Raw genomic sequence first — 27,870 nt, 5'->3', positions numbered from 1 at the left:
GTTAAAACATCCTATGCAGCAACTTCCATGCATGAAGATCCAGAGATTAAAAAAATTTTGATAACCATTGAAATTGAAGACAATTTATGGGGTGGGATTTGTAGCAGTATTAGTCCTTGATAGTAGTTCAAAAGTGTTACAGATCTTATTTTTTATTATTATTTTTTTATTTTATGTAATATAATAGCTGTCATTGGCATTTAGAATTAAGGTTGGAAAAGACCTCTGCAATAGTTGAGTTGAACCACCAACCTAATGCTACCATGTCAACTAAATCATGCCCTGAAGTGCCATGTCCACACCTTTTTTTAAATGCCTCCAGAATGCCACCACTTCCCTGGGCAGCTCGTTCTAATGCCTGACCAGTCTTTCAGTGAATAATTTTTTTTTCCAACATCCAATCCAAACTTACCCTGGGGCAACTTGAACCAGTTTCCTCTAGTCTGTCCTGTCACCATTACTTGGAGGAAGAGACCAGCACCCACCACACTACAACCTTCTTTCAGGTAGTTGTAGAGAGCAATAACATCTCTGCTCAGCTTTCCCTACTTCACACTAAACAATCCCAATTCCGTTATCCCCTCCTCCTAAGACTTGTGCTCCAGACCCTTCACCAGCCTCATGGCTCTGCTCTGAACATGCTCCAGCAAATAAGTGTCCTTCTTGCAGTGAGGGTCCCAAAACTCCACCCTTGTACTTGAGGTGTGGCCTCAACCGTGCTGAGTTCAGAGGGACAGTCACCTCCCTAGTCCTGCTGACCACACTATTTCTGATGCTGCCCATAATGCTGCTGTCTTTCTTGGCCACCTGGGCACACTGCTGGCTCGTAATTATAAATAACCTTAGGGTGGGTGTCAGGAGGATCAGAACAGACTCTTCTCAATGATGTCCAGTCACTGGACAAGGAGCAATGGTCACAAACTGGAATACAGTAGGTTCAACCAAAACATTAGGAAAACCTTATTTACGCAGTTACTGGAGCACTGGAGCAGGCTGCCCAGAGAGGTTGTGGAGTCTGTCTCTGGAAATATTCAAAATTCCCCTTGGATGCCATCCTGTGCAACCTACTCTAGGTGAACCTGCTCTGGCAAGGGTGTTGGACTAGACAGCCTTCAGAGGTCCCTTGCAACCCCTAACATTCTGTCTGTGATTCTTTCTTCTGAGTTATTGTATCACACTAGTCCAAGCAATCTAGAATTCTGCTTTCAATTTCAACTGGTTCTTTAATCTTATTTCCCAGTACATGGCATTTTATACCTAAGCAGGTAACATCATAAAGCAAAACACAGTATCAGTTTAACATAGTAATCAGAGGCTAACTTTAACAATATGAGGCGAAACAGCTTCTAAGAAATGCCACATGTCACTGCAGGCTGTCTATGTCTATGTGCATACATGGGATTTTCATACAAGAGATTTGTAGAGTAGTAGACATATGAAACATGTGACATAGTATTGGTTAAGACCAATAGAAACAGGTTTTCAAACTCCACATGGGAGACTCTCACAGCATCCAATCATCGATATCTACTTCATCGGAAAAATGTAGCCTTTCCTCCAGAGTTCTGAAAGTTTGGTTCCATAAGTGTGTTCAGAAAATCAGTCTTCAGAAAGCTCTGACTCTTTTTTCATTTGCTTCCTTTTTGATCCACAATATTGGTTTTGATTTAGAACACTTCAACAGGGACTGTTTCTATTTTCTTTTTCAGTAGGTTGATAAGCTGTTATTACTCAGGAGCAAAACCTTTTCAGTACACAATATTTCTAGTGGGCTGCTAATTTTATGTTGAAATAAAGAAAGTTTTTCCCTTTTCCACCTGACAGTTATTCCTGATTTGCCTGTATTAGATCAAACTTCTACTCTTTTTATTACAGTTAAGACTTTACTAAAACAAAACAAAAGACAAGCTCATAGTACAGAATGGATCTTTTTGGGAAAGATCTGCACAAATATCTTATCTTATTCCAAAGTGTTAGTGTGTTACCCTTTAATTTGATATTACTATTGGTTCTTTTTTCTTTGAAATTATTAGGGGAAGACTTACAGGCATCTAGAAGCAAATTAGACCTGTAGGCCACGGACTGGTGAGAAGAGTGAACACTTTTAACTTCCGTCTACATTACTTACAAAAAGAGAAGAAATCATGCAGCTGACCACACTGCAGCTACTCAGTGCTGCTGTAAATAGATCATAATAAGCATGTGTTATACATGATTGTCTGTACTGATAAATTAAAGGGTGTAGATTTTTCAGCATCAGTGGAAGGCGGGGAACAAGGAAAAAAAAAACCCTTCTGATTGCAGCTGCAAATGGTAGCAATTTCTCCTTCCTGCATTAATGAATGTAATTCATGTAATGCATATTACTTCATTCAACAGCAAAATTCTTATTCAGTTCACAAAGTATTTTAATTAAGAATATCAATGAAGAATGACAATCCACTTCCAGAAAAAGCAAAGAAAGACATTTCTTTGGCCGTGTAGAAGGAATATGAATATACTCCATCAGTATAATAAATTCACCTTCCTAAAACCCTTTACTAAAAGAATATCCTTTAAGTTATATTTTATTTTTGTTTTCCCTTTCTAACCCTTTTTTGCATGCAGTATTTGACTGCAAACCTGCATTTTACAGTCTCTAGTAATCAAACCACTTCATCCTCCATAAACAACATGAATTAAAGAGATTTTAGCATTTGAACTCCAACACAACATACACAAAACTAAAGTAATTCATTGGCTAGAGACCATAACAAATTTTAATGTGCATTTACAGAGTAAACAGAGGGCTGAAAGGGGTCAAACCAGTGAAAGTGAAGGTATGCATTACAAATTCGACACAATACTGAATTAAAAACTAAAAAGTGATGTTTCGTAAAGAAAGGAAATAAACGTGTCTATTGGTGGCACGACATATAGATAATATTAAAAACTGGATTTCTTGAGGACCAAAGTATGTCTGCTCTGAAGTTATATCACACAGACTGTAAGCAATTTACAGAATTTAACTTAGTTTTGCATATACAGGAGTTGCAAAATTAAAGAAAACACACTGAAATATAGAACGCACACAAAAAAAAGATGTATATATATAAACCTCCACACAACCATCAGGGGTTGGCCTAAGTCAGTAATTGCCACCACTGAATGAGAAACAAACGGAAAAAGACAGGGAAAAATCCACAGGGGGAAAAAGAAAAATAATTTAAAAAAACCCCTAACAACTCAAAGGAAAAATATCCTCATTTGTTTTCCATAAAAAAGGTCTGCTTTGTAGACTTCCTTTTCTCCTCCCTATTTCTCCTGAAAAAAACCCCACAACAAAACAAAACAAAAAACAAACCACAAAAAACCTCAAACAAACCCACAACAACAACAAAAAAACCAAACCAAACTAAAAAACCAAATCTTCTGGGTTGGTGTTAAATCACTATTTTTTGTTTCACTGTTTGGCCTCTGTTTGCTTCCAGGCTGGAATGGTTCTTTCAGTGAAGGAAACCAAATGTCATCCATGTTTTATTCTGTAATACTGACGACTTGCAGGCCAACCCCTGAGAAGTCAAGGATGAGGCTTCTCCTTGCCGAAAGAAAAGGAAACTAGGTCTTGCTGTTACAAAATGTTTGGTTACATCACACCAGTTCTCTTCAAATGAAAGATCAGTGATACGCCAACAAAAAGCTTTATCAAGAAAACATGTGGTATCCTCTTCTTTCTATAATATTTATTTATTTATTTTATTTAGTATTTTTGTTTGTACTTCCTGAAGAAGGTGCTCCTTGTGTAGAGATTTAGAGTACATTGGGTGCAGAGTGGTGGTTGGAGGTTAGGGTCAACTTTGCTGTCCGCTCCGTGGATTTTACAGGCGATTTGCTCTTTGCTTTAAGAAGAGAAAGTGATATTGGAAAAAGTCAGCACTTTTAGATTAAAGCAAAGCACCCTTCACAAAGCCACAAACAAGAAGCAGGACAGAAAGTCCATGGCTTGTAGCTATCCTCGCACCTGCGGAAGAAGTTATAAGATATTCGCTCATCTTGCAGATTTCCAATGCTCCTTATAAGGCTGTTTTAAACACATACATTTATATATTTAATTAGCTCGCCAGGTTGGCTCTGGTGCCCATGAATGTCTTGGCATGCACTGCAAATAACAACACATACAAAGTATTTCAGTCCCAGGGAGGCTTTTTGTTTTGCTTTGTTTCTGTTTCTTCTCTGACTTTTTAAGAAACATTATCCAGTGTAACCATATACCAAGAGGCACAAACCCAAACACCTTCCACCTCAGAGTGCTTTTTACAAAATAATTTCCAGCATTACAACATTGCCTGTTAATAACAAAGTAATCTAGTGGCTAAAGAGACAGAGAAGATACTGGTAAACAACTGTACAATTTACAAGGGGAAAACAGAATGCTAAAATATTTGGAGTATTTATATAAAACCAGTGGTACATATCATTGTTTCTAAACCCAAGACCTTATATTTTAAATATGTTATCAGAGCAAAACTAATCAGAACTAGAGTAATTAAACTGAAATATTTGCACATTGAGATTCTTAGTAGTTAGATGTCTTACATAACAAGTCTCAGTGCTTGATAACTCCCTATATCATGAAGAATTACACTCAGAATTTGAAACCTATTACTTGAGGTGAAAACATTAAATTTAATTTGGTCACACTACTAAAAAAAATTCTAATTATAACAGGCTACTGCAGGACTAATAGATTTTATAGATGTGTTTTATGTTTGAAAAGGATGAAAGGTATTGATGATTACAGGCATCAACTATAACAAAATAATAATGGTGTTATAAACAGTCTATAATAATGCTTAACTTAATAACTGGTTGGTTTTAAAAAAATCAATTATTCATGTATAAGGTTTTTTTTTTGTAAAGGATTTAATATTTAACTGAATGCTGGATTCCATTGCAGCCCCCAAAAGCATATTTATCTTCTAGTCAAGAATATAAACCACAAGGCAAACACTGTTTTTTAAAGTTTTCAGACTTTCATTAGTAGAATATTTCTCTGCATTTGCTAACTCCATTTGCAAATGTAACAAGAAGCATTTCAAATCCTGTCTTTAGTATGTGTTACCCTTCAAAAATAGGGATTGAACTAAATCCCAGATCTCTAAACACTACTTCTTTTTTAAAATACATGTTGTGGGACATTGGCTGCATAATAGTTGTCATACAAGACTCTTAGTCCTCTGTCACATGAGCAAGAGCCAAGTAACAGTGATATTTCAATTACCCATGTGTGAAACAAATTTCTAAATGAATGCAAACTTTTAAATAGAACCATGGCTCAAAGACATTACTAAGATTTTCAAAGAAGTCTGAGCTTGATTCCTACTGAACATCTATAGGCATGGGAAGCCCAGATTTCTCTTGCCCATCTGGAAATGCCACCCTACCTGTACTACGCTGCAGTAGTTCACTGGACTTCTCAAAGCACTTATTCTATAGTAGGAACAAGCAAACACAAGCATATTTGCTGTTGTGCCTTCCTGTTGGCTGTTCTCATATAGATGGCATTTACAAGCATGCACCTAAGGGTCAAGTTCAGTTCCTGGTTTTGGTTTTATTGCAGTATTCATTTATTCTTTCTTTTATATAGGATATAAATTTGTCATTTGACAGATTTTTATAAAGGCTTTCCATTTCCTAGCCAGGTTAGCTGAACTGAGTAACAACTTCTGCTAGTGTTAGATCATTTCATGATGCATTGAATTATTTCAACTCATTTTATTCTATTTAAATATTTTTTGATTGAACTAGAAAAGAACACTGCTCAAGATAATTCTAAAAAGGTCTTTGGAGATACATTTCTTCTGCACAGAATATATACAATGCAAATAAGGATAAATACCCAGAAGAGCCTCATGGATTTAAAAGACTTAAAAGAGTTTTGTTAACTATTAATGGCACTATAATTTGAGAATCTGCAAGGTGTAATGTGTGGAAGAGAAATAGTCTGATACAAATTAGGTTTGACTTAAACTATTTGACAATGGAAATCAGCATCATAATATGTGCTGGCAAAGCATTCTTTGATTTTTGTTTTGTTTTGTTTTGTTTTCAATGCCAATCTGTAGATCACCAAGTCAGGGGTCATATACTGCATACACATTTATAATCTTTTTATTTATGATGTTTATTCTTGATATAAATTGCAACCTCCCACCAATGCAAATGACATATTCCATATGCATGTTCTGTAAATCACAAGTTTGGGTTTTTTTGTCTTGCCAGGGATTTAAGTAGACTACCCATGGTAAGTACAAGTTGAAGCAATACTAAATACATGATAAAAATTTAGGAGAAATACAACTAAAACAATTTCAGATTCTAAGTGAAAAAAGAGGCTGTTAGGATCGTAGAAATCACTGTCATGAACAGTGTCCTCTGCATGTTTTCAGGAACTGTTTAGGATATCCTAAAGTCATATCAGACCTCTACTAGCATAATAATTTCCAAAATGCTCTCTAACCCAAATTGTTACATTTTGAGTAATATATCACCCCCAATTAAACTGACTTGCAACATACAGTGAAATATATGGCTATTAGGTGCATTCTCATATTTTCAGTAGTTATGGACTACAGCTGGAGTTTAAATACACTCATGTTTCCTTTCCTTTTTTTTTTTTTTTTTTTTTTTGTAATGGAATGTGTAAAAGCACTGTATTTGTTCTCTCATGAACCTAAATACTTCTTGAGATCTTGGAAGAGTGAAAGCTGCAAATGCAGAATAATGGCAGCAAAACAGAAAGCAGCCTTTTTATACTTTTTCTGCTTTTTCTATTATGTCATATTTACTCAAATTATATTATTTGGTTTCCATTTGACAGTATGTATGCATATATTAATTCTACATTATTAGTTAGACCCTACTTGATGTGTATCAGGGATTCGCATGTTTTGAGCTATCAGCTACTGGGATCCAGTTAAATTCTTCCTGTAAGGTATAAGTACCTATCTGTTGTATTTTGTTTCTTGCTACTAACATACATCCAAAAGAGAAAATTTCCATAAAATACTTAACCTTCTCCTGTAAACAAATGGTGCATTGCCAAAGGCATGTGAACATAAGTTTCTGTACAACAGCATGAAAGAGGAGTTCATGCCATTACATTCTTCCAAATTGTGATTTATTCAAATATGTGTCTTACTTAAATGCTAGAAATAGAAAAAAATAGAAAAAAAAAAAAGTAATAAATAATTGTGATCTTAGCATTTAAAACAAAATAATGTCACAAATGCTGAACCATATTGGATGACTCACAGTGTATGGATCAAGTGTCTAAACACCATTTTTTCTGGCAATGGCATTAATTTTAGAGCATCTAATATTAAATAAAGACAGCAGAAGTTATAAGTTGTTAGTGAACTGTAACTGATCAAAAAAATAATTATTTGTTGAATGCCTCAATTACTAAATTTCTTGGTTCCACTGCAATATTGATCAAACTCTGTGTAAAAATAAATGAGATTTTGGGATGCAAGCAGAGAAAAGAAAATGCTGGTTTCATAATTTCGCCCCTTTATTTTTCTCAACTGGGTAAAACACTGATTTTTAAACAAAGCAGCTGCCTTAGGCCTTACAGTTTTAGAATCCCTTTTTTTAAGGGTACCTTACATGGTTGAGCACCAGGGTCTCAATCAGTTTGCATCTTGTCTTTAGTTTGTAAGCCAGTGATCACAAGTGACGGATAATGCCTCAACAGAGTCCTGGTTTAGTGCTGACCAGTACAAGAGCAATACAGCCAGTCACACAAAAGTCCATTCTAGATTCCCTTTATGCATTACATAAAGCTAAAATATCTCTGCATATGTATGAGGGATATATGTTTGGCTTGTGCTGAACAAAAGTTAATTTCGGTGTATCATTGGTTTCTGAAATCACAGGGGTGTTGAAAACTTGAAAGTGTCACTTTTCAGGAGCTGATATTTTCCATCTTTAAGTGCACGGTTCACTGTTTGGCAACACTTGGCTTTACTTTATAGTGCTAGATTTGAGTCAGCCTTCTTGCCAGCCCTGGTTGCAATCACATGAAATCATAATTTTGAATTATTTCTCTGTAAGTAATAGTTTGTGAAATACACACCTTTGTTTTACTGCAGATATTAATGGACCTTAAGATTTATTGGAATATGTTTTCAGTTTTACATCCATAAAAATAGGTAAAACCAAGTTTATTTGAAATTTTATTTGAATGTCTCACACAAGTTTTAGATAAAAAGATTCTGTCTCTATTGCCTACCAATTGCTATAGCTTTCATTCCTCTGAATTACAAAATCGGCTACTTATAGCTCTCCTATACTGCTGGATTATACATGCACATTTAGGAGGACAATTTCCCTTCCCTAAACATAAGGTTCCCCTTTCCCTCCTCAAATGTGTTTTGAGGTTCAATCACTTGTTTGATTATGGGAAGCTGAATGACAAAAGACAAGCAGCAAGTTTCATATTCAAGCCTCCTAATGTAGATACCCTTAGTTAGGCTTCCAGTCTACCTTTCTCCATTGCCTGTACAGGTCTCAGCCTAAAACAGTGTGATTTCTTATCACTGTCTTGGGCAAACATAGCACACAGGGCAAACAAATTCATTTTACATGCTAGAAGAAAAGTAGTGAATTTCTGAATTTTCTTTTTTTTTTTTTTTTTTTTTTTTTTTTCATTTTGGAAAAAAACTACTGCTTCAAATTGCTGGAAATTTAGAATAGACTATGTGATGAATTTTCCTGAAGTCTACTTAGACTTTGTGTCCAGTGTGTAGCTCTGTCCATCTGTTGTGTGTTCCTTTTCTTCTGATGCCCAGAAAATCAGGTGAGGAAGAGGGTTGGGATGGATGGTTATTCCCTACTTTTAACTAGGTGAGGTGCCCAGGTGAACAAAGGTGTTCACTCCTGTCACGGGGCAAAAGAAAGTGACAACTTTCCAACCCTGAGTAGAGGAGAGCTTTGAGCCACAGCAAGTCCTGGAGCTCTTCCTGGGGTAAAGCAGGTCACAGATTAGCTTGCTTCCAGCTACACCTAAAGCCATGTTCTAACACAAATTTGAGTTGGAAACACTTGGGAGAGAAGAAAATCTGAGGACACTTTGCTCCAGATAGTGGCCCAGAACAAGCCATAGGAAATCTATAAAAGGACAATAGATAGCAGCTTGAAGGGAGAAAAAAGAAGAGTGGGACTCATTCAATTCCACAATGCCAAGATGGACAAAATGGAATTAGAGGTACACTGGTCTGAAAAAACACAGGATTTTACATTCAGACCACTTTCCACATCATTCCTTACATCAGCCCATCTCTAGGGAGACATTTGAATATTGTTATTCCTCTGCAGCACATCTGAGTCATTGTTTTCTTTTTAATTCTTTAAACAGTGATCTTGTTCATCTCTCATTCTTTAACCCCTTGACTAGAATAAGGCTTCCTGCACTATCTGTCATGCACTATGAAAAAGCTGAAATTGTATCTAATGTCTTTCTCAAAGATGCAAATGAGATTATAAAAAATACCTGACTCTATTGCCCTTCTACCTTGAACAGGCAGGAGGGAGGGGTGAGATCACTGAACATTTAACTGGAATGGGAATTGCACCAACATTTGTAGATTTTCATACTGCTCTGATGAAAACAGCCAAAGATCAATGCTGAGTTTGAACACAATTTTTCAGAAAGACAAAATGGATAGGGTAGTTAGTTTAGTCCAACTCTAGTGTCATTTTTGTTCTCTATTTTGCTCTCTTATGTAATTCACAACTTCCATTCTTATGAGTGCATTTCCCTCTGCATTGATATGTAGATTTATTTAAATCATGCTAATAACTAGTTCAGGACTGCATAATATTTCATATACTAGGAAATTCTGACAAAGTTTTGCATGAGTTTCATGACTGTCATTAATTTCTGTGGTGGTGATCCTAAATTTCTTTCCTAAACTTATTCTTCTCAGAAACTTATTTAGTCAAATTTGATCTGAAAGTGAGTCTGGAGAGATTATTCCATTAAAAATTCAGCTTCTGATATTTTAAATTCCCTATCATTTTAATGTGATACTCTTATAAACAAGTTTAGAGTAATAAAGTAGCAGTAAGTTAGATACCTACTCAGTGAAATGAAGTGTAGATGTATTATCTCTGCAAGTGATACGTAAGAGTCAAAATTATAGTGTGAGAGTCCAAATTATTTTTGAACCTAAGGCACACAGCTTTCAGCTTTACCCAGAAGCATATTTCTCCTTTTAGCAGCCTAATTATTTTTAATTTTTTTTTTTTTTTCTGAACAGCTACCTCAAATTTCCTGTCTTCAGCCAAGTATATAGTGAGTTCTTGGTGTCTCTGAATTGTTTAGTGGCTGTACAAGAATGACTGCTTACATCACTATAAATCATATTGAGGAAATCTTTTTTTTTTTTTTTTTTTTTTTTATATTCAGACTTCTCTCACTAACTTTTCTTTCTTGGGAGAATGGCATTCTTTCTACCATTGGCTCTTGGGTATAAATGTTAAAGCATCAGCCATTTTTAGCGGACATTCTAATTATCATTCTTTAGCCAGTGCTTCACCTTGCAAAATTATGAAGTTTTTTAGATTTTATGTTTGGCTTTGTTGGTTTTTTTTTTCTTGACATGGAACATCTCTTCACATGTATAAGTAATGCATTGACTTTAGCTATTTCTATTTCAGTGAGAGAGTACTTTTTTGGAAAAGGGTTGCTAAGAGAGGTGTTGGCAAAAGTCTGTGAAACATCTGTGCTAGCTATTTAAATAAATCTAGTGTTTGCTGCAACAGCTGAAAACTGAGGTAGGGGGGGAGGCAAGCTCAAGATAATGCAGACCCTAAATTGTTTAATTTGTATTGCTTGGGAACCACTGGAAGCGTGGTTTGTGACTTATCACCACTGGACATCTTTCTCATCTTGCCCCTGAAAAACATAGATATAAAATTTCTTAGACTATATGAAATGGCTGATTCCGAAGCAAATGCAGTTTTTTGTGACTGTCCTGAGCTGACACATCTTCAACCTTTTACTTATATACAGTCATGAATATCCTGAATGAAAGTGGGAATGTATCTCTTTAACAAAAATTATTCTTGAACTGACTCTTTTGTTAGTAACCAGTTTCTACTGCTAATTAAACATAGGTCCAGCACAGATTGCTCAGCATTTTTGTAAAATATATAAATTTGTGTATATTTTATATATGTCACATTATAATTAAACTCTTAGGAGAGTCATTTCTGAAAAATATCATAATGTTGCAACAAGAGCTTTATTTGAGGAAAATAGAATCGAACTCTTTATTTTCCTCCTGTGCTTTTTTTCATCTTGTTCATCATGTCATCTATCAGAAAAAAATCTGAAGTGGGATGATACTTAATATTACTCTGTCATCTCAACAGCACTATCATACCAAGAAAAACATGTATAAAGAGGGTTATTATAACATAGACAGAAGGAAAAGTATAATTTTTTGTAAATATTTCATCGTGAGATAGTCAATCCATTTTCTCCCTTTTCACACCTGACACTGCTTAGGCTTATATTTGACATACAGTCAGCCTGATCTCTTTCTATTTATATCATTTATATAAGAACTATTTTCATGAAACTCATCTAAGCTTCCATTTATCTGTACCCCTCTGGATGAGTCTGTTTTCTTCTTTCTCATTCCTAGATGTTAAGTGTTTTGAGGCAGGGATCATTCTTCTGATCCTTTGTTTGCCTGTTGGGTGATGCAGTTGTTATAGAGATTAGAACAATGGCTCTGACTAACAGAACCTGCCTCTGTCTAAGGGCTCTGACTCACAAGCTCTTAATGGTTTTAGCTGAAGCAGTTTAAGATGATAGTGCCTCCATCTCTTGACCTCCCCCTCTTCTGGAAATTAAAACCCCAGTAGCAGGAGTGAGCAAACCTCCTTCCACCTTTTTTTATCTCAGTTTAAAACCATGATATTCCAGTTTACCAGCTGTCATAAAGACTTAATTAAATGCTCAGCACCGAGCTGACAGAGCTGGGGAGTGGGCACCTGTTTCCTTCTGCCATTCAGGTTTGGGGCAATAACTTCTGATCAGGGCAAGAGAGAGACTTTAGGTAGCAAATAAAAAATGATAACATTATCACTCCTATAATCACAGGGCACTAGTTCGAAATGGTGGATTGTGAGAACAAAGCTTGAATTATTTGTGCTGAATCCTGCACTAATTCTATCTCCTTCACATTCTGTACTGTTCAATTTTTCTACTTCTATTTCAGATTTTTTTACATTTCTCATTACAATTCTGAGATGTGGGACCAACCACAATAATGAAGTGGCAGTCAATGTTATTCAAAGTCTCTTCAGCTGTAAGATGGTCAATAATCAGTATATACTGTATGCATTTGAGATACTCATCAGAGTACAAAATAGGTAATTGAACTGTTATTTTGGCAGAGTTTCAGACAGGTACAATGCTATGTAACCATGTATTACTCTAGTAAAGGTCTTTGCACTATCTGAATGTCTAACTCTTTGTGGCACCTTCTGTTAGCTCTTGGCTTCATAATTGATTTATTACTGGTCCTTGACAAAATATCTTGCCCTTTTAACCCTTTTCCAGCTGCATAGAATGAACTGGGGGTGAATATGCTATATCTCCTGTAATCATGTAGAAGTCACTTCTATAGCCCTAGACTGTAATTTGGTGGTCCAAAGCCTCACTCAATGTCACAGGCAACAGCATCAGCTGAGGGAATGACAGCAGCAGAAACAGGACAGGATATAGAAGTAGTATCCAGATTTGCTACCTGTATTTTTATTGCTGCTGATGAACACACAGATCTTATGCATAAATCAATGGGAATGCTGACTATGGCATTTTTATTCTTCTGATCACATTAGGCAGCTTTGTTCCAAGAGAGTAACATTTGTCAGTAAGTGACAAAACAAAATTTCTGTGAGGGGGATAAGACTGGGACACTGACACACAAATTATGCTACCAAAACGTGATGGCAACCTTCCTACAGTATGGTAAAATGAAGGGCTTGGGGCAGTCTTTTCTTCACAAGGCCAGCAGAAAGATCATCATCTGCTCTTCAAATGAGATCAGCAATGCAGGATTAATTGATTATTACTGTAGCTGTAAAGAAGGTTATGTGACTGGAATCATTGAAGCATTGAATTATTCGAATGAAAATTCCTTGTCGAGAGAATAAGAAAAATACTGATAGCGTTGTAAAAAGTTGATCAAGGTTAAAAAAAAAACCACATGAGAAACTTGGAGCAACAAAAAACAACACCAAAAATTCTCCCACCACCTGAATCTGAATGAGTGAAAATAGCAGTTCAAGTATTTTTCTTCTTTTCATTCTGCTCCCAGACATCTTCACTGTCTTAAACTTCTTTAGGTGGTTCAAGCTGTGTAAAGCTTCTATTCTTGTAATTCACTCTCCCTTTACGAGTAGCATGCAATCCATCTTCATCCTCGTGCTTGAGCCATTTTTGGGTTTTTTTGCTATTGTAAATGAATGTCGTTATTTTGGCTTCAGCAGAGTAGTAGCATTCCAACCAGCAGATAATTCTACCCATTCTTTTTAATTTTAAGTGATGCAAAGGATTTTCATAATGAAGTAGGGCACCATAGACAGGTAACTTCCCGCTTCTTGTCTCCAACAAGAAAAATGTCCTCTGCTTTGCTGTATATGTGCTAAGTAATAAATGAGTTGTGTTCTGAAGCATGGAAATCCCATCAGTTATTTCAACTACAGGCCCTGTCACATATGCTGTGATCTCTGATGACCCAGTGCAAGCTGCCTGATTGTGTAGCAGTGAGAAGCAATTTGAGTGAGCTGACAAACAACTCACAAAGAGCTTTTTTTTTGTCCCTCTGTTTTTCTTTTCTTCCTTTCTTATCTTTCTTTAGTAACTGTGTGGTCCATATGCAATCCTTCCAGTAGCTCATTAGCAAAGAAAGCTATATCAGGCATGAAGAACAGGAGTGTGACACTCAACACCTGTGGTGTCCCCTACCAGATCTTTATGTTTCTGTTTTGTTCTAAATGTGGGGTGAAGTCTAAAGGGTATATTTTAAAATAGCTAAAAGAAAGTAAAATATGTGATTAAGTGCATACTTAGCAATGTCAGATGGACAGTGAAAGGTAGCGGTAAGGTTACTAAAAGAATATGAAAAACTCAGTATATATGCGTGTAGATAAACAACAACGTAGATGAAGAAAGGGAAAACTAAGTTTCTTAAACTATGTGCATTTAGTTCTTGCTCTGTCTGTCCTCACTGTTTCTGCATTAGCTTCATAGGAGAAAAATAGGTAGTGCATAAGCCAGGGATAGTTTTCCTTGTTTTCATGCATATTACCTGTACCGTACCTGAAAAAGCAACTGGTCTGGAGTTGTCCAGGCTATGCTTGAATAATAAAAATGAAAATCTGCCATGGAGTCCTCTTTCCTGTAGTACTTTTTTTTCTAATCTGCTATTACCTACCTTTTCAAATTCCCTTATACTTCTGTTTATGATTAGCTAAGGTTATCTAACGTCTTTCCAAATGCCACTGCTTTTACAAAAACATGAATTGAAGTGGAGCTATCATGTATTTAAGGACAGAATCCATTATAACCTCAACAAATCTAAGAGGACCATGATTTTCTTCTATGATATAGTATTAGTGCTTAAGCATGGGCATAACTAATGGTGAAAATAATATTTTTCATTTCAGAGAGGATATATGTGAAACTACATATATCCAGTACTTAATGTGGCATGGACGTGTGGGATTGAACAGCTGCTAAAACTTGTAGAACAACAAAAATTAACACGTATTTGTTGCCAAGTGTTTTCTTAGTTCCTGAAGCTGTACTTTTATAAGAGAAATAGAAATGAGTAGAAAGGTGAAAGTAGCATACTGTTAGTTATTGCCAATAGCAGTGAGGGATGTTTACAAAAAAGTGGACATTATTTTGCTTGCAACAGGAGTTAGAACTGTAGTTCCAACAAAATAACTTTATTACTGGGCTCTGCTGGACTAAGCAGTGGAACAGGGGTTCAAATACTTGCAAGTATGCACAGATAAAAAATTAAGATATGAGTTTTTTGACAGAAATACAAGACACTAATGACTTCATTTTGCATTGGAAATCCTGTCTAAAAAGGGGTGTTAGCTTCTGTTAAGAACTTGCTTTTCAGTTAGGTTATTTGGAGCAGATTAGAACTTCCCAGAAGATGCTTACAATTTCAAGGTCAACAAATAACTGGGTAATAGAGTTATATCAGTTTACATGGTTATGATTTTTTCCATTATTTCAGAGAAATTTAAAAAGTGGAGTGACTCCCTTTCAGGAAGAAAGAACCAAAGTGTAAGATTAATGTAAAAATAGAGATCACAGTGTATGCAGGTGTAAAATGGGATAGTCCTTACATCATATTTTTGCAAGAATTTTTGAGACTGAGTAAGTTTCAGAAGAAGAAGAACAAAGCTCTCCTTTGGCTTTTGATTTACTGTAGACCTAAGAGAACAGAGATGACCTTTTGCTCTACAACAATCACAGTAACCATTACTGCCTCCCAACATTATGGGTACACAGTTCCTAAAAACTCTGCCATAAAAGCAGTAATGTTGACTATCACATTAGTGGAGCTGCAGCAGACTTTTTGTCTCTTCACTTTAAAGGAGATGTCATAAAACAAAAAAAGTAAGAAGAAAAACCCTGAAGAAGAAGAACTCCCCCCCCCCCCAAAAAAAAAACCCCACAGAAATTCATTTATATCCAAGAAAATTCAAAACTTGTGCTTACAGTAAGTTGATAATAAAAGATTCCTGGATCCTGTAGATAAAAATGGAGACTAGAAGGCATGTCATCCATTTATCAATAGAAACAGACCGAAGAAATATGTTTTCCTCATCTTCTTTTGCATTCATGCCTGTTGATCAGTCTGTAATTGCGATTTATGATGCCAAGAATCCAGTTCATTCCATTTTAGGTAAATACTGACTTGTCCTTTGTGCTCCTTTTCAAGTCATTCCATGCAACTCTGCCATCACCACCAGAATGGTGATGTAGTCAGCATGTAATCAGGTTGGTTTGTTACTTCAGAAAAGAACAAAATTTTCTAGAAATGTGCAATCTGTATGTAAGTAGTCAGAATATGGATCTAATATCACTTCTTCGTTTGTAGCTGTGCCCTCTTGGGTTCTCTGAGCCCAATCTTCTTGTATCCAAAAGAGTGCTTTATCAGAGCATTGGCAGAAGAGGAAGACTTTGGAGCATGTACAAACTTGCAGCACAAAATTCTGCAGCTCTTTGTGCTGCTATAAATGTTGAGTGATTTGAATGCAGGCAGGAGAGTTTCTTTGGATTTATATTGATGAAACAGTGAGATCTTGTGCAGCCTGCAGCTTATTTAGCTTCCCTTTCCCTGAATTAAACTCCTGGACCTAGGTTTATTGAACATTGCTTAGTTACAAGGCTCTGTGGTAGCTCTGTACTTTTACCTTTGCACTAAGATACGCTGTTACAAAGTATGCAGAAAAAAAATTGTCAGTCACTCCACCTACATAGGACACTTTCTGGATACATGCAGATTAGCCTGTCACATTACTCAGGTTCTTGTTAGGCTGTGATGGAATACTTCATTTGCCTCAGCCATGAATATGAAATGAAATGGTCAAGCTGTGTTTGCACCAACATTTGCTTTCCTGATTTTTTTTGACTTTGAGGTGGACAGGTAGTGCTTCTCAGTATATTATCTGAAGACTGATTGTGGGAGGGGAGATCATGTCTTAGCTTTCTTCCTATACTGAATCTCCACTACACTAACAATAACAAATGTAATTTTTACCCTCACATAGCAGCATTTCAGAGCAGCATGAAATGCTGAATATCACTTCTATTTGTCAGCCCTGGCTATATAGCTCCCTCATAGTTATCACAGATATTCTTGCTTTTGAGTAAAAGAGAAGAATGACAGAAATATCTGTTCAGTTAGGAAATGCTTGCATTTTAAAATGGCAGAGACTGCTTTTCTAGAGCTATGTATTTAAATATATTCTGCTAAGAGATAAACTCTGTAGTATACTCCAGGATAGAAGGAAGTAGAGCGCTATCTGCCTTTTAAGAATAAATTTTGAGGATGAAATATTCATATAATCAGAATCAATCTTCCTTATATTAGTAATGGAATTCTTTAGAAAAAGCTGTATAAAAATTTCCCAGCAATTTTGCAGTGCCATGTTTCCCTCTGCTGTACATGTATTTCACAATAGTCTGTGAGCATGGCAGTAAGATATATTGCTTGCCAAAAACTATTCACTGGCTCTCTGATATTGGAGAAAAATTGATACAATTACCTGTGGTCAATAGTACTTCTCACAGTATTGTATATTATATACCTGTAACAGTATTGCTGAAGTCAATGTAATACTCAACACAAACAAATTGCAATCACCCCATATCATATATGAATGTCATTAATAATGATAAATTTCTATTCAGCTGTATTTCTGTGCTCTAGGCTAGATGGATACCTGCCATGTAATCACACAGCAGCCTACTACATGCACATAGGGCTAGCATGATGTTTAAGAAGTGAAGTGTTTCTCCTCTGACAGTATAAATAGATTTGATATCATAAAAAGGCTGTTACTGTCTGTGACAATTCCTTCCTGCTTTTCTGAGGTCTCACAACCGATGCCTCTCCTTCTGAGCTGAAGTTGCCCCTCAAAGACACACAGCACCCACTGACTTGTGTTCCCATGGGTATCTCTATTGGTGTGGAGTGAGTGTAAAATGGAAATCCCAAATCACACCATTGCTGGAAAAGCAGGGTGAGATTATCACAAGTAATGGAAAGCAAATCTTGGTTCTCAAAAATTAAACTGATGTCCATAAAAAAAATTTTCACCTGTAAATACTGTGTAGTAAGTGATCATTAAACTGAAATTAGCCTCATATGGTTTCTCAATCTATTCCTTACTTAAGGAAAAAATTAGATTTTTTTTTTTTTTTTTTTTTTTTTTTTTACAGGAACCTTTCATGTAATAATTGACTAGCTCTCAAGGAACAAATGTCCTGAAATCAGGTAGTAAGGATGGAGTAAAGATATAAACAATATTATGTATTTAGTTATACATTCAAAATAATTAAGTGAATAAGCTGTGGTGTGCACACTTTGACCACAATGCAGTGTAGATACTTATTTCATAAACTTGTGACTATTGAGATTAATTTCACATGGTACTGAATAGAAACCAGTTTTCACTTTAAAGACAAGTCTGCTACTTTGAAATGGGTGAGTACAAAGGGAAAAAAAGCACTGTATGCATTTATCTGAAAGGACAGCCATGGTAGAGTGATGATTTTAATTCATTTGAAACATTTCTTTGTTTCTAATAGCTTAAACCTTTTTTTGAAGAGCTAAAACTTGAAAGCAGCTTCATTTAAGGAAAAGAGAACTGAATGTAACTTTAAAATATTTGGGTTTTTTTTTAAGTATTCAGAGGTGAGATGGTGTTAGCATGTGCATATTTTTTTCTAATAGTAATAATATTTGTATGAATAACCGTATTTATAAAATCTGTAATGAAATCTATTTTGCTTATAAAAATGTTTTCCTAATAGTATTCCTGTAAGATTAAAGTGTTTTTTACAACAGATACTTTATTGAATTTCATATATTCCTAGTTTTAATTTTGATGACCTGGCATTTGCTAGCAGGAAAATCATGCATCAGAACAAACTAGGTTAGCTCCCAGCATATATTTTACACTAGATTGTGATCTCCTGGCTTACACTGGGTCAGAAATACACTGTAAACAGAAATAAGACTGCAACTCTTAAATTCCCACAGTTTGTTTTCTAGGGGATTTTTTGATCAGTTACAACATTCCTACATTTTTTATCCTTTCCATCCTTCTACTGCCATCACACAGTGGTCAACAGGTGCACATTCTGTATGTTCATGCACCTTTGCATAACTGGAAATTTTACTATATCAATGTAGAAAATGCAGGCTTATATTCATTATAGGTTGTTTGTACAGTGCTGTAGAAAATCTCTGAATCAGAATGTGTGGTATGTTCATTTCTATGTGGTAGACAACTGAGGCATTGCTATTTTAATATTTGATTTAAAAGCAATGGTCAAGCAGCTGAAGATGACAAACACCCCATTCTCTGAAAAACTCATGATCTCCCTAAAGGTTATATATGGAGAAACAATCTGGTGTATCTAAGGTCTGCTTAGATTTACAAGTCAAGTTCCTTATGAAACTAGGATTGACATTAAAAGTAGATTAATTTCACCAAATGTTAGAGATATAGAAGTTAGGTGACTGCTGTAAGTTAACTTAGGAAACAAGTTAACTCTTACTGGGTGTTTTATTTAATTTATCATGCACGGCCATCTTAAAATGAGCTGAGTCATGCATTGACATGTCCCTCTCTTTCCACACACAGTACAGGGAAAGCTAAGGTTTGGTTAGAGCTAACCTTAAGTGGATAAAACCAGTAGAGATAAAATCCACATACAGGAATTTAAGAATTTTTGCTTCTTCTGCCCAGAAACTTATTCTTCAGCTTTTAGGAAGCAAGGAGATAGCAGGAGGAATAAAGCCAGAAAGAAGGCAGAATAAATGAGCACCACAATCCTTCTAGTCACAATTCCTGGTTACCTTGTTGAGTTAGACTCCTTTTGCATGCTGGTAGGCAATCATATGAAAGCTCAAAATGCTTTACCATACCTGATTGTGGACTTTGTTTCGGGATTTTGGCTGCTGCTTCAGGGCTTGAGGTGGCACGCACACGCTGATTGGCAGAGTTGTGGATGCTACTCGGAGCCGCTGCCGAGATGTTTTTGCGAGGTTTCATGTCTTGCAGCCACATGGGAGATGCCTCAAAGGCTTGCATTCGCCTCGAGTGGCTGTTAGCATTGACTTTGAGAAATGCCTGGGCCTTGTATTCCTGAAGGTCTCCATAGTTGGCGTCTGTCACCCTGCACTCGTACAAGCCTTCATCCTTTTTCCTCACTTTTGAGATCTGCAGCTTGTGGGAGATGTCATTCCCTTGGACTTTCACTGTCTGCAAATTTGCCAAAAAACAAACAAACAGACAAATGTGTTGTCAGGTATTATTCTTTCTCTGGCAAGTCTCTACCCATGTAGAGCCTGTCCAGAGAAGCCAAGCACCAAATTAATCAGAGGTGTGATTGTGCTTACTGCAGGGAAGTTGTGTCAAGGATGAGTATGTTTATTTGTAACCATGAGGATGTCTGACATCTTCTTTTCAAAACTGTTTAGATAATTTGCTCTAAAATGTTAATTGGCCTCAGACAAACAAACCAAACTACTGTGCTCATTCCAATTAATTGCTTACGAACATGAACATTCTTAATGAGCTTTCTTACATAAACCTAATATCTGTGCACTTCATTAGTTAAACCTTTCCATTTAGTTGGCTTTATTGAATAATTCAGTTTTGAACTAATGTATTAACATTGTTTTTGGAGATGTTTTCCAATATTTAAACTTTTTTAATAACAATTTATTAGATTAGCTTGTAGCCTTCACTACATTCAAACTGCATTTTTGACATTCATTTTGTCTAATTTAGGCATGTCAAAAACTTTGTTATTTTTGTATATTAACCATAACAAGATGTTTTCTGTCAGATAGCTCCTTTTTTCTCATTTATATAAGTGAATACATATTAGTTATATATAATTTCTGCAGCATACATTCAAGCAGCATGTGTTCAAGATAATTTAAAAAGTTGTCAGCTGAAATAAGACTCCTTACTGATTTTTAATTTCTTTTAATATCTGAGGGTGGCAACATTTTTTTTCTCACATAATTAAAGCACACGTGAGTAAATTATGCATCCAGAAATGTGTGATAGGTATTAAGATGCACTAGGAAAGGCGACAGATTCCTTTTTGTATGTTCATCCCTGTAGAGAATTCATATTTAACTACTTAATATCTGTTGCCCCAGAAGAAATCAGTTAAAAGGAATTCAATTGGACAGAAAACTTCAGCTTTAAAGAACTTTTGAACCTGTTTTACTTCCACCATGACATGAACATGGGTGCAAATGTCATTTTGTGTCGTATCAGTGCCAGAAAATGAGGAAACATCAGGGTGATGAATACATGGTGGATCACAAAAATGGAAAACTGCTAGATTGAAACTAAGCAGGTGTTATTGGTGATTACACAACACCTTGCTTCTGAGAGCTTGGCATGCTGTAGTCATCAGTGTTGGCAAAGAACCTGTTCTGCCTTCTTGAAAAATTGAAAAGCAATACTTGTGAATACATTATTGCTTGAAGGTACTTGATGGACTTTACAGCCTGTTCTGTTATATTGGGCGCTGAGTTTATACTTGGCAAACTGAGATGAAAGTATGGATTGCATGCTTTCGAGCATAACATATGCAATATTAATTACACAGAAAATGCTGTATAGTCATTTAAACCATATTCAATAATAATAATAATATATCTCTATTGAGCAGATCATATTCAGCAAAAGGATTAAAGATGTTCCATATGAATGAAAAGAAAATCTGTAGGTCACATTCTGCCTTTAGTTGCTCCAATGCAATATCTGCAAAATTAACTATGTTGCATGCCACTAGTGAAAAACAAGATTAGGTTTTGGTTTTGCATTTGAAATTGAAAAATTGTTGCAGAAATGGAATATTTAGGTACAGTTTAAAAACATGATTAGTATATTACACATTTTTAAAAGAATTTACCAAATGCACTTAAATATTTGTTCTCATGAAGGCACTTTCCAGTAGTACTAATGAAGAGCCCATGCATGTCTTCAAGAAAATAAAAATGGAAGGCCACATTTGTAACAAGTGCATTTAAACTGTCAAACTTAATCTTGACTTTTTTTTAAAATTGAAAACATAAAATGTGTTTTGCAAGCTTATAAAAACACTTTATAAATAGCCTGTTGTGAATTGTTATCATAAATAATGAGAGAAAGAGATTTTTAGCTTGAAAAAGCTTTGCTTGCTTGTCACATCTAATAGATTACCACAGAGATTTTAAATGAGCCAGTATTGATAAGGAATAAATTGGCTTCTAGCACTCTGTCTATTGTAAGAGTATCCAAACATCACATGTGTGTCTTATTTGTAAGAAAGTCTACAAATGTAACTGATGATATGGTCCATGACACAAATCATTTACAGTGTATGGTGAGAAGCTTCATAGGAAATGGAAGTATGGCCAGAATGTATATAATTTTGAATATAATGTACCTGAATTCTCATTTATAAATGACCTTCAGCTATACCTATCTGTACTTTGACCTGATGGCTAATTATTTGTAGGCATCAAAAAGCATCAGAGTAAAGGATTTAAGAGACACATTTCACCTTTATCTGTTGCTGGTTTAAGCTTTGCTGGTTCTCATAGGCTTGGCTGCAGACACTTCAGATTGGATTGTGTGTGAGAAAGGGAAATAACCTTCGGCTCATAAGAAATATGCATGCTGCAGTATCTGCTAAATATCTGTGTCTTTTCACTGCAGTGAACACCACACCATGGCCACACCACCACACATTTCTTCAGACCCTGAGTGAGGAGAGTCTGAACTGTCCTGAGGTCAGGGGCTGTGGCAGTTCCTGACTCAGGACATGTATCTGCTCAGGACAGTATCCTTTCCCTGGACATGGGCTGAAGCAATGTCACTCATTATTTGCTTGAGACAATGTTCTGGTTTAATCTCCAAGTGGCAGATTGGTAATGGTGGTGTCAGAATCCACAGTCCTAAGAGTCTTGGTGGACAAGAGAGATTATTCTCCACACGGAGGTCTTGTCCAGAGACCTTCCATTCTGAGCTTTTTTTTTTTTTTTTTTTTTTTTTTTCCCCTGCCAGCAGATATGAACATGGGAAAGCACTCATTTAAATAGTTGCACACCCCACTTAAGGGAAGTACAGCTTTATGGCAGGATTTCAGCCTTAAAACCAGCTTGGGACACCAATACAGACTCAGCAGTTGCCCAGGATAAAAGAAAGCAGAAGGTGTAAGGATGGGTGCAGGCTGTCTGCTTCCACAGAGTGGAAACAGTCTGCCGAGAGTATGGACCTCGCTTGCCGATGCCTACACGGCTCAGTGGTCCCCAGGGGTGCAGGCTGCGTGCGGTCGGGCTGTCCTAGCAACCTCTGGACAGGGTCGGAAAGGAAGGAGCTGCGTGATGCCAGCCCCTTGCTCGCTTCAGCCTGCGATGTGTATGCGGAAGGGATGAGGGGGGAAGCAACAGGCTCTCTGCACCCCGCCGCGTCCACCGCGGGCCAGGGCGGGACCGACCCGCAGGCCCGGCGGGGGCTGTCCGCGCCCTGCGGCGACACTTACGCTGATCTTGGTGCCGTCGTTGTCCAAGTCCCGCTCGGGCAGCAGTTCCACCTGCGGGGAAAGGAGCGTGGGTCTCCATCCCCGGCTCTCCTCCGGCCCCCGCCCCGCCTCCCCGGCCCCCTTTGGGCTCCCCGCTTCTGCGGCCGCTCCCCCAGCCCGGGGACCGGCGCACCGCGCCTGCCACCTGCGGGCCGCGACAGGGAGAGCCGGCACATGCGGCAGAGCACCCCCAAAAAGCGTGGCAGGTGGGCAAAGCCCTACGGACCGGTGTGGGCACCTTATCGGGGCAGCTGAACGCCCAGATCAGTGCGGAGATGGCAGCGGAGGAGGGAAGGAGCGCCCTTGGATAGCCGTGTAAGTGGAGGTCGCCCCCTCTATGCTATTTTATGATTTTTTATTTTTTTTTCTTTGAGGCATTGATCTTCCCCCGATCTTCCTCTTGCTCCCCTCCTTCTCTCCCCCGCGCCCTCTCCCCAGGCTTGTGCCCTCCTGTGGCAGCTGCATGCAGAGTTAAGGCTGCCAGGAACTCAGCTGCACCAGCTGTAAATTGGAGGACACGTGTAGGATCCTGCCGTTTGGGAAATAAAAAATTCCCTCAAGGTACAGCTTCTGAACAGCTGCTTTCCAAAATGAGAGAGAGAAATAAAGAAGAAAAAAACCCACAACAGACTCTGGAAATCAGTGAGGTTTTGTGAACGTCCCTAGCTGCATCCTTTGAGTGACAGGCACCAAAGGCACCATCCCCTGAGGTGGGCGGTTTTCGCTGCAGGTTCCTGCACTGCTATTTCATGGTCAAAATCTCCCCCTGGGGAGAGCCAGAACCTCCCTCTGCTCCCTTCCTCTCCCTCCCACTTCTACTCTCCCTTCCTTCCTCTCCACCCCTTCCCCCATGGCATTCCCTGGTGGTTTGTGGACCTCATGGCAGAGTATCAGTACCTGAGTGCCTGTAACCTCAGCTCCAGCCTCTTGGTCCTCAGCTGCCCGCAGAAACCACCACTGGATTTCAAGGTACACCGAAGTGGAGCCACTTTGGAAAGCACAAGACATCTCCACGTTCTGCCCTTCAGTGGCCGTTACATTTCGAGGAAACTCAGTAAATTTTGCTGAAAAAAAACCCAAAACACAAACTAAACATATCATGTTGGGATCTTCTCTAGCTACTCCTTGTTTATTCTCTGGGTTTGGTTGTTGTTTCTTGGTTTGTGTTGCCTTTTTTCTTATCTCTTTTTTCCTTTTTAATTCATTAATTACTGTTTTCTTTTTCACATTCCCTTTTGTTGATGATTTTCCAGTTTCCCCATATGTCATCTGCCTGGTTTCTCTCACACCTTCTATACACTCTGCTTATGAGAAATGCTGTAGACCCCCCTGCTTACTGAAGTTTCATGTAATTAGGTTCAAATGCCCTGGGGCAGAATGCAGTATTTCACCAGACTCACTGAGGGAAGTTGTGCAAGACCAATTTGGAAAAGGAGAAAAAAATCAGACTGATTTATTGTATTTCACAGAACTGAGCTGCAGATGTGTAAATTGATAACTGTTGGGTACTCTTCTGAGGTGTGGGTTATGACCATTCATCAAGGGCTTTACCTGATTTAGTTACTCTTTGTGAGAACCTCTTCTTCTAAAAAGTGGACCAAGATGCAATGTATCTTCTCTTTCTCTGTCCTGGCAGACACTTCCTAAAGTAACCTTCACCTTTGCATCCCAGTCCCTTAACATACAGGATCTAGACATTTCTGTACACCACTTCTAGGCTTAAAAACTAATCTTGATGGACATTTTCCTGGACATTGCTATTTTTTTTGCATCTCATTTCTAACTGTCCCTCACTTTAAAATTTTGCAACATAATCAAACATGATAGAGAAGTGAGGGGGCTACAGTTAAACAATGTAATAAGTAAAACCTATGTTTCGAGAAGAGAAAAATATGGAAAGACTCTGCAATGTTGCTTTCTGTTATGTGTTACAGACTGACTGGAGTGTATTTTGATGCAAAAGAAACATTGCTTACTGTGTCCTCCCTTCTTTTGCTCTCTTTGACCAGTCTTTCCAGCTAGCCTGGAACCAGTGGCATAATTTAGCAACAAGCTCATCCACTATTACTTCTTTTTCTCCTTGCATTCGTGCTGGGCAACAGATACTTAACCAAGCTACTACCTTTGTATTTCACGATGTCCCTTTCTCTGCCCCCCCCTACCCCCACATACACGCACACCAGTTAGTGATTGCTAGTCACCGAGTAAGTTCCAGTAAGTAAATTGCAGTAAGGACTGTGCTTTTTGTGTATTTGGGACTTGTCAGTTTGGTGGGGTTTTTTGATGTGGGTTTTGTTGTTTGTTTTTTTTCTTTGGTTTGGTTTTTTTTTTTTGGGGGGGGGGGGGGGGAGGGGAGGGTCGTCTGTGTGTGGTTGGGTTTTTTTTGTTTGTTTGTTTGGTTTTGGTTTTTTATTTTTTTTTCCTTCTTTATTCCATCCCTCCCCTCCTGATCAGTGCGTCTGAGCCGTGTCCATCCCTCCCCTCCTGATCGGTGCGTGTGAGCGGTGCGGGTAACGCGGCGGGGAATGCTTGCAGCACCCTCCTCGATCGCACGGCCAAAGGCTGCCTGCGGGGAAGGAACAGCGGGCATGGAGCAGGGGACGGATGGAGGAGGGAGACGGAGTTGGGCAGGCGGGGCCAGCGGGCAGAGGGCGGGGGCAGCGGGCAGGAGGGAGCGGGCAGGGGGGAGCGAGCAGGGGGAAGGAGCGGGCAGGGGGAAGGAGCGGGAGGGAGCGGGCAGGAGGGAGCGGGCAGGGGGAAGGAGCGGGAGGGAGCGGGCAGGAGGGAGCGGGCAGGGGGAAGGAGCGGGAGGGAGCGGGCAGGAGGGAGCGGGCAGGAGGGAGCGGGCAGGGGGAAGGAGCGGGAGGGAGCGGGCAGCCGGGGCACTGTCCATGGTGCTGACGGCGTCGCCGCAGCTCCGGGTCCCGACCAGGCGGACCCTGCAGCACCGGGGCTGCTTGAGATGCACGGCGAGGCTATCGGCGGGAAGGGAGGGAGGAAGGAGATGGAGGTGGTGGTGGAAGTTGATTTTGTCTTTTTTTATGTATTTTAATCCTTTTTTTAAATTTTTTTTTTTTTTTGGTCGGGGGTTGGGTGGGCAGAAATACACAGTCACAGAATGGAAATGAAGGTCTGAGTCGGAGGATTGCATGGAAGATGATAGGAGGGGAAAGGGAATCCAGCACGAAAGGAGAATGCAATATTTTTTAAAGGGAGGCAGTAGATTTAGCCATACAGTATTTGGATTTGGAATGCGGTAGTTATGAATGAATGAATGGGTAGGTGTTTATTGTGTGCGTGGATGTTTATATACAAACATGCACAACCCAAACACATGCATGTCCATTCAATAACACCCCTCTACTCTTCTGCAAGGTGCCTGTTATTTCCCTCTGTGCAATCAAATAAACGGAGACTGTTTCATTCCCACTTTGGGGAAACTTCTCACCTCTCTTCCTATCCACAGAAAATTTTTAAGCAAAATGTAAACATGATCCTTGGTGTCCTCATCTGCTGTTCATTGTGCTTGTTTTCCTTCTTTTTATTCTCTTTTTCCTAGTGCCTCTCCTCAAGCTCTTCCTCTCTCTCCCCCCCCCCCCCCCCCCCCGACCCCCCAATCCTGTTCAGTCAGTCAGTCCTGTATTGGTCTAACATAGAAAAACACACACTCAGATTTGACAATAAGTGATCTTACCTTGGGTAGAAAGTCCTTGTTGAATATACATAACTGAAAAGAAAATGAATCCAACATAAGCTAGAAAGATCCCCATCATTCCAAGACGAAGAAGAAGTCACATCAGGGTAACAAAAGCAAAAAATTCCCTCAAAAAAGGAAGAACTGATATCTGACTGTATATGTGTCTTTAAATATATGAGCAGAAAGAAATTTTTAAATGTTATAAAAAGGCTTTGTATTGTAGCCCTAGCTGCGACACTAGCAGCATTCTGCTACTCAGTGGAGTCTTTTTCCTTGGGAAGAGCGAGTATTGCAATACAGTGTGGTTCAGATGAGCTGTCTCAGGCGCTGTGTTGCTTGAAGTCCAGATTCAGACTGAAAAAAAAAAAACCCAACAAAAAAAAAAAAAAAAAAAAAAAAAAAAAAAGAAACCAAAAAACAAAACACAAACCGTCGTTGAAAAGTGGGTATCAGCTGCTTTCTGTGCCTTTTTTCAGCTACCTGTCAGCTTCGTCCAACGTCAGCTCTTGCTGCTCAGGATGGTGTGATGACTGCACTCCCTACACACTGATCCAGCTTGGGAAGAGAGGAGTGGGGGAAAGAAAGTGCTGGGGGGGAAGCGGGGGAGAGAGAGAGAATTCTACTGTGCTTGTATTGCCTCAACTTTTCACTCAAATGGCTGTGATAATGCTTTTAACCCTTCCCTCTCTCTCTCCCTGTTCTCTGCACCTCTCTACCTGTTCTGACTTCTACTGGTTCTGATGCCACGGTAAAGCTGCAACTC

General features: G+C 38.3%; 1 protein-coding gene across 3 annotated transcripts; it reads right to left on the bottom strand.

Moving 5' to 3' along the window:
• Positions 1–2,741: 2,741 nt before the first annotated feature.
• VSTM2A (V-set and transmembrane domain containing 2A) lies at positions 2,742–27,870 on the bottom strand. Of its 3 annotated transcripts, none has more exons than XM_071736778.1 (5): positions 27,105–27,870; positions 24,308–24,474; positions 23,372–23,422; positions 19,746–20,082; positions 2,742–3,878 (listed from the first exon to the last, which is right to left on the bottom strand). In XM_071736778.1, exons 1-5 carry the CDS (start codon positions 27,181–27,183, stop codon positions 3,790–3,792), a joined length of 723 nt encoding a protein of 240 aa, XP_071592879.1. In that variant the 5' UTR covers positions 27,184–27,870; the 3' UTR covers positions 2,742–3,789. The 3 variants fall into 3 exon arrangements, with proteins under 3 accessions (XP_071592879.1, XP_071592881.1, XP_071592880.1); XM_071736780.1 differs by having other exon boundaries at positions 2,742–4,138; positions 27,105–27,498; XM_071736779.1 differs by having other exon boundaries at positions 2,742–4,000; positions 27,105–27,498.

Source organism: Heliangelus exortis, chromosome 2 (genome assembly GCF_036169615.1).
Source record: "Heliangelus exortis chromosome 2, bHelExo1.hap1, whole genome shotgun sequence".
Lineage (NCBI taxonomy): Eukaryota > Metazoa > Chordata > Aves > Apodiformes > Trochilidae > Heliangelus > Heliangelus exortis.
Note: the sequence above shows the minus strand (reverse complement) of the source record. Positions and strands in the feature narration are given on the sequence as shown.

Excerpts from the sequence above, each read along its gene's own strand:
- VSTM2A (XM_071736778.1), bottom strand. The coding sequence starts at position 27,183 with ATGATGGGGATCTTTCTAGCTTATGTTGGATTCATTTTCTTTTCAGTT. Across the intron at positions 24,475-27,104 it reads ACAAGGACTTTCTACCCAAG|CAAAATTTACTGAGTTTCCT; the intron begins GTAAGATCACTT and ends GTTTTTTTTCAG. Across the intron at positions 23,423-24,307 it reads CTGAGGTTACAGGCACTCAG|GTGGAACTGCTGCCCGAGCG; the intron begins GTACTGATACTC and ends CTTTCCCCGCAG.